Source organism: Elaeis guineensis, unplaced genomic scaffold (assembly GCF_000442705.2).
Source record: "Elaeis guineensis isolate ETL-2024a unplaced genomic scaffold, EG11 Super_Scaffold_37222, whole genome shotgun sequence".
Lineage (NCBI taxonomy): Eukaryota > Viridiplantae > Streptophyta > Magnoliopsida > Arecales > Arecaceae > Elaeis > Elaeis guineensis.
Window position 1 is genome coordinate 1,009,905 of NW_027332422.1, and position 6,836 is coordinate 1,016,740.

A 6,836-nucleotide genomic window follows, 5' to 3' on the forward strand; every position below is an offset into this window, starting at 1 on the left:
GAAATGTTCAAATGATTTCATAGTGAAGTAAAAAAATAGACTGAAAAGAGTATTAAAACTCTTTGATCAGACTGAGGAGATGAATACCTCACTAATAATTTTCTGACATATCTAAAGGAGAATGGGATTCTTTCATAGTGGACCTCTTCTGGAACACCACAACATAATGGGCTGTCTGAAAAGAGGAATCGAGTCCTGTTAGATATGATTTGGTCCATGATGGGGTTTGCAAATCTCCTTTTGGAGATATGCTCTTGAAACTGCCTGTTATATTCTTAATAAGGTTCCGAATAAGTGTATCGATAAAACTCCATATGAGATATGGACAGGACGTAGGCCGGTGCTCTCACATCTTAAGATTTGGGGATGTCCAGCTTATATCAAGTATTAAGCTTTGCCCTATTGGTGTCCCCTATTTTAATTTACTTCGATGATTAATAATAAATATCATGATAGCATTGTGCAAATAATATTTATTTAAAAAACAAATACAAGGGTTGAATTACCATGCACGGCGTAACCAAAACTTTAAGCCCTCAAATTTCTAAATCATTAAAGGTGAGTCTGGTTAGCTATTAAAAAAATATTTTTTTTTATTTTTTAATTTTTAAAAAATAAAAATCAAAAAATAATATTTGGTAACATAATGAAAAATAAAAAATAAAAATTAAAATAATTATTTTATATGCAAAGCAAAAATTTTTTACTTTTCAAAATTTATTTTTTTATTTTTTTTTTACTTCCGCACATTTAAAATATCAAATCAAAAAGTAAAAAGTTCGAACCCTTCTTTCTCGTCAAGCTCTTCACCTCCCCACCCCCTTCTCCCTCCCTTTCTGAATCTTTCTCCTTCGTCAAGTTCTTCATCTGTCGTCCCTGAACATTGCTTTTTGCTTTATAGCAATGTAGTTATCAAATATATACATATATTTTATTTTTTTATTTTTATTTAATAATAAAAATAAAAAAATAAAAATATTTTTTAAAAATTTAAAATTTAAAATTTAAAAATGTAACCAAACCCACCCTAACTTACACAAAACTAAAACATCCTTCTACTATCACAGTAACCGAACAAGCTATTTCGGAAATGGAACAAAGGGCTATCACGGGGTATTGAAATCAAATCCCATTAAATACACATAAAGAAATGGACCGCAGGTGCAGAGAACAAGAGGATCATGACGTCAGTCCTGCTCCATCCTGGCTCGATCAATCCGTACACTTCAACCTTATCTTTCCCGTTCATTTCCAATCAAACGGCTGTGATCAAACATTTAACAGTAACCACGATGTATCCCACGTAGCAATTTATTTATTATCCCTCCCTAAATTAAAAAATTTTTACATGCACCGCTATATTGCTTAATTCTTGCGCTGGGTTAAACCAAACCGACATCAAGAAGAGTGACAAAGTCGGATGTGATCGCTGGAGGGGATACGAGGAGGTGGTGGAAAGAAGAAGGTCACCGTCGCTATCAGACATCGACGCTGCAGGAGGTGTTATTCTCGAACAAGAATCTCTTGCTGGAGTCGACGGTGAAGAAGGCGGGGCAGTTGACGTTGAAGTGGTAGTGGCCAGAGATCCAGGTGCCGACCTTCCACCGGAGGCTGCCGTCGATCTTAATATGGATGAGGATGACTTCGGCGGACTCGTCCTGGACGACAGCGGAGGCGAGGTAGGGGGCGAGGGGGATGGCGGTGCCGTTGAGGTAGGGGGACCAGACGATGACATCGTTGCGGTCCTGGTAGATGGTGGGAAGGGCGGTGGGGGGCGCGCTGATCTGCTGGCCCCGGTAGTCGGCATAGACGTCGAGGCGGTCATAGTAGATGCTGATGTGGTCGTTGGGGTTGCGGGAGGAGATGCTTACCTGGATGACGGAGGAGAGGAGATTGGGATCCGAGAGGTTGAACTGGCCGACGGTGGCCTCCTGGAGGTAGAACTTAGGCTTCGACGGACGGAGGACCAGCCAGACGACCAGGATCACGAAGAGCACCAGGATGATGAGGCAAAGGAAGCAGGTGAAGAGGCGGCGGAACAGCTTGTGCTGCTTCCATTGCCAGTACCCGTCGTCGACCCAGTCCTTGAACGACATCTTATCTATTTATCCTAACAGCCTATCTACTCTGGATTGGAATTGAGGTGGGAATTAGCGAGATAGAGAAGAGGGAGGAGAAGGCGATAATTGTGGAAGGAAGGAGAGTTGAAGATGAGATAATATAGTATTAACAGCAGTAGCAGAGGAGGAGATGTACAGATAACTGCATGGGTGGGTGTTTTTTTTTTTTTTTTTTAAGCCGGATTTAATTGCTGGTCCTTGACTATGCTATGACGAAAGCTCCCTGTTGACCCCGAGTAAACACCGGGTCCCCCTGTTGACCCAGACTTAGACTCCGGGTCGTTCCATCGCCTAATCGCGTGAAATGCGCTCCCTAAGCCTTAATTTAGTTTTGTAAAATCCCGAGGGTACCCCTGTACGCGGTACCCCTACAAAATATTTTTGATTGCTTTTCCACGGCGGAAATTATACGGCATGATTTCTCCCTCTGGCCAAAAATCGCACATGACGTAATCTATTTTCCCAATTTGTTCCCTCCTACATGGAACCTCTATCGCATAAGTCCAACTAGATGATCTCATTCTTTCTATTATAATAGTATTCTTAGATCGGATTAATTGGAATCAGACAGTGACGGTAGTTCGATGACAGTAAAAAGGCAGCCGTAAAATCTGCAAGATAAGTCCTCGATCGAAATTGACTCTGACAGAGACGACAGATTGACGACGGCATGACTTGCAAAATAAGTTTTCGATCAGAGTTGGCTTTGACGGGAACCGCCGACATTCAAGTTAGATCTTTGAAACAGATAGGAAAGAATGAGCACTTTAGGAGAGAAGTATTTCATACCTTGGAGATCTCTTGTGGGCCTTTATTTATAGACAGAGACTGAGGTGTCATGAAAAAGAAAGAGAATCAGGTGGTTAGCTTTGTTTTATTAGACGCGATATATTTATAATCTTCTATCTTATTTGGAGAAATAGTTTGTTATCTTCTGTCTTATCTAGAGAGATGCATTAATTATTTATTCCTTATCCACTTGTAGTAGATTGTCACATGGATTCTGAGATTTCTCTAGTTGGTATAAACTAAATACCAAATCAGCTTAGATCGGCCATCATCAAGGTTGGATCGGGACCTCCTTTCTTATGCATCGACTTTATTCGAGGAAAGAATTTTCTTACCCATAACATAAGCTTCTCTGCTCTCGAGTCTGAACTAGAATTAGGTTGGATAAAGAGGGTACGTTAGCTTTTAGTAGTTGATGCCAATCCTTTAAGCGGTCGAGGTAACGTATTCTTTAGCACATCCTGGGGTGGCTCTGAGTATGTGTAATAATTCTTTAGCTCAGATCAGCATTTCTGATGTTTTAATCCTTCAAAAAAATTTTTCGCCATGATTGCTTGTAGCTTGGCTCATCCTAGGGACAAGGGGCTTCTTTTGCTCATGTTTATCTGAAGTCTTTGAGGGTCTTTTTGGGTTAGTCCTTATTAGAAAACTACTATGATTTTGTATGTGTAGTTTAAAAATTTTTTCTAAACATAAATACAGTAAAAATAAATAAACTAAAATATTTTAATTTATTTACGTATCAAATCTGATCTAAAAACTGTAGTAAGGATCTTGACACGAACATATAACCCTGATCTAAAATCTGAAAAGAAAAACAATCATTAGAAAAATAAATCAGAGATCAGATCTCCATACTTTTGGATCTGCGGATATCCGGGGTTCTGATCGTAGCCGTACACACGTCTGACCTCTGCTGGTATCTACACGGAGATGCCTAATCGGAGCATCGAGATCACTGGTATACTAGCACCTTGCAGATCTCACTCCTCATCCTTTGATCTAAATCTTTTCTTTTAGATCTTGAAGAAGGAGATCGCTGTATGAACTCTTTCACGTAGATCCGACGGGATCTGAAACAGATCACCATGAAGAGAAGAAGAACCCTTCTTCTTCTCTTCTTCTCTTCCTTTTCTTTTTTTAAATCTGATTTCTATTAGATCTGAGTGTAGTCATGAAGGAAAAAAGGAGGAGGAGGTGTTGGAAGAAAGTTGTGATGTCCTAAAGAAGTCGGCACTTCTTTTTCACACAAAACATCATGCCACACTTTAATTTTGTCGCACAAAAACCTTCTTATCCCACACACAACCTCTTCCTCATGCCCAAGACATCTAATCTCTTTAAATCTAAGGCATTCAAATCCAAATCAAGGGATAGATAGGCGTGGAGATAAAGTTGTGCGGCAAGAAAAGGAACTCCCTTCCCTTTAGCGCACATCCAAATTTTCTTTAATTTTTTTATTACACAAAAAATTTCTTACATGCCTCAATCAAATAAATTTTATCTTATTTTGAATTATATTCAAATAGTAAAAAATTTGAAAGAAAAAAAATTTCAAATAAAGTGGGGCGCCAACTATTAGCGCCCCCTCCCCTTTCAAATAAAGTGGGGCGCCAACTATCATCACCTCTCTTTTCTTTTTGATATGATTTTAGGAGAGAGAGTCTTAAGATACTTGGACTCTCTGAGTCATGATTTTTCTAGTTCAAATTGGGTCTCAATCGGATTCAAATCGAGTCCGAATCGAATCAAATTGGAAAAGCTGTCAAGCCTGATCCAATCAAGCTTGAAATTTAAATTTGATTTGGATAATTAAATTTAATTAATATTAAATTAAATTAAATCTAATTTATATTAATTAAAATTTAATTCATAATTTAATCAACTTTAAAAAATTATAATATTTATAATTAAGTCTCTGCGCTAACAATTAGCAGCTGCCAAAACTGTAACGATTACAAATTAGCAGTTTCTAAAATTTAAACTATCAATCTAATTGGTAATTCGAATATGATCAAACCATTGATTAGATTATACTTCTTTTATATGTAACCCCTCAGGTTCTATTCTGTCTGATAGTAAGACATGCCGTGATCTCCATCGCAGTATCATCGAAACTCTTTTCGATGGGTTGAAATGATTCCAACTCACCTCAGCAAAGATTGTTGATCCGAAAATGATATTAGTGAGTTCTCATAATCCACAAGTGATGTCTAGCAACATGTAGTGATAATCCAGTAGAACAGAAAAGATGAATCCCTAGGTGCAGTTATCGTGTGATACAATCTCTCTATCGTGGTCCCAACTAAACGGATGTTATGGAGAACTCGTCAAACTCCATCGTCAGTCATATGCTAGATTGACTCGATTTGAGTTTATCTATGAATCTCATAGAAACTATTTTTCAGTATTCATACTTACTCTGGTCAGAGATTTTTTAAACTCAGTCTTACGAATCGCATAGGATTTCTCTTTTTTTACTAAAATCGATAGATTTCATCTAGATGCATCCTACTTCAAACAGCGAACCTAAACCTACAATAGATAACATACACAGTAAGGATCCGAATGGCTAGGGATCAAAAAAATATACAGTCAAACTAAGTAGCCTCACTGCGAATAGCCAATATATCGTAGGTCAAAAGATCAGTCGCACCACTGCAGTATCAAAAAAACTACTGATGAGTGAGTAGACATCCAAGTGATTTCTCATATTGGTCATGCTCAGTGCAAGTTGTTCTCTAACAACCACCTGCACTCTCATCCCAACGTCTTTACACCGCAGACTCAAGACTCATCTGTCCTAAAGAAAGGTGATCCGTGCACTAATCTTGAATAGATTAATCATTATCCTCCATGATGATCCTTCGATTGTAAGTATTTAGAAATTAACCATTAATGATGTATGTCTCAAATTTTTAACACCTTGAGAATATACAAAATCATCTTTATTAATTTTTAGAACAAATCATGGACACATATAACATGATTGCTTATAAAGACTGACCATCAAGTATAAAACATGCTCTAGAGAAAGGTATGTGTCAGTCAAGATTGTCTTCTAGGGCATACATCTAACAAACTTCCACTTGCAGTAAAGCCAATCTGTCATATACCTGAGCTCCATTTTCTGAAAATAGACTTCAATGTTTAGCTGGCTAAGTGACTCGGGCCTACCATATTCTATGTGGAGTTTACTCTGTACCTCGATATATTTCTATTTGAGGTAATCGCATATATCTTTATTCTATGTGCATGGACTTTTGGCGAGATCTTGGCTCCTTAGTGAAGGGCTATAGACCATTATCTTTGCAATACAATATCATAACATCTAATGGTACGATATTAAATTTTGAAACTATCATAAGGATCAGAATGTATCCTACACATCTATAGCATATTCTGCTTCCATTGGTCGATTGTCTGGAATCCTTCTAACATATCAAAATAATATTACTCAAGAATACATACTGATATAGATATTCTACTATCAGTATCAGTGTATCCTCCTACTCTTAGCTCTAACCCTTCTTCAAATATGAAGAATAATTTTTTAGTGCTTCTCAAGAACTTAGGGATATTTTCACAGCAATCTAATGCTCCCAATTTGGATTTGACTAATATTTGCTCGTGACTTTTACAGCAAGATTTACCAAGTCGAGTACATAGCATGACATACACCTATGTCTAAGAGGATAACGGATCCCTCTTGAAGGTTTTAATGCTGAACTCTTTCAGCACCTCTTCTATGTACTTGTCTGTGAAAAATAAATAACTTTTTAGGATCTATCTTTATAGACCTTTTATATCCAGAATATTTGATCTAGATATTTGAAAAAAAAAATTTATATGTAACCACATCATAACCGAAGTCAGTATGGGATCCTCCCACTGACCTTCATGTAACTACATAATTCCTCATATCAC

General features: G+C 37.5%; 1 protein-coding gene across 1 annotated transcript; it reads right to left on the minus strand.

The window, feature by feature from the left end:
• Window positions 1–1,295: 1,295 nt before the first annotated feature.
• LOC105036199 (NDR1/HIN1-like protein 1) lies at window positions 1,296–2,281 on the minus strand. The gene has a single exon (XM_010911963.4). The coding sequence runs from the start codon at window positions 2,094–2,096 to the stop codon at window positions 1,479–1,481; it is 618 nt and encodes a 205-aa protein (XP_010910265.1). The 5' UTR covers window positions 2,097–2,281; the 3' UTR covers window positions 1,296–1,478.
• Window positions 2,282–6,836: the final 4,555 nt, after the last annotated feature.

Coding starts and splice junctions, on each gene's coding strand:
- LOC105036199 (XM_010911963.4), bottom strand. CDS start 2,096: ATGTCGTTCAAGGACTGGGTCGACGACGGGTACTGGCAATGGAAGCAG.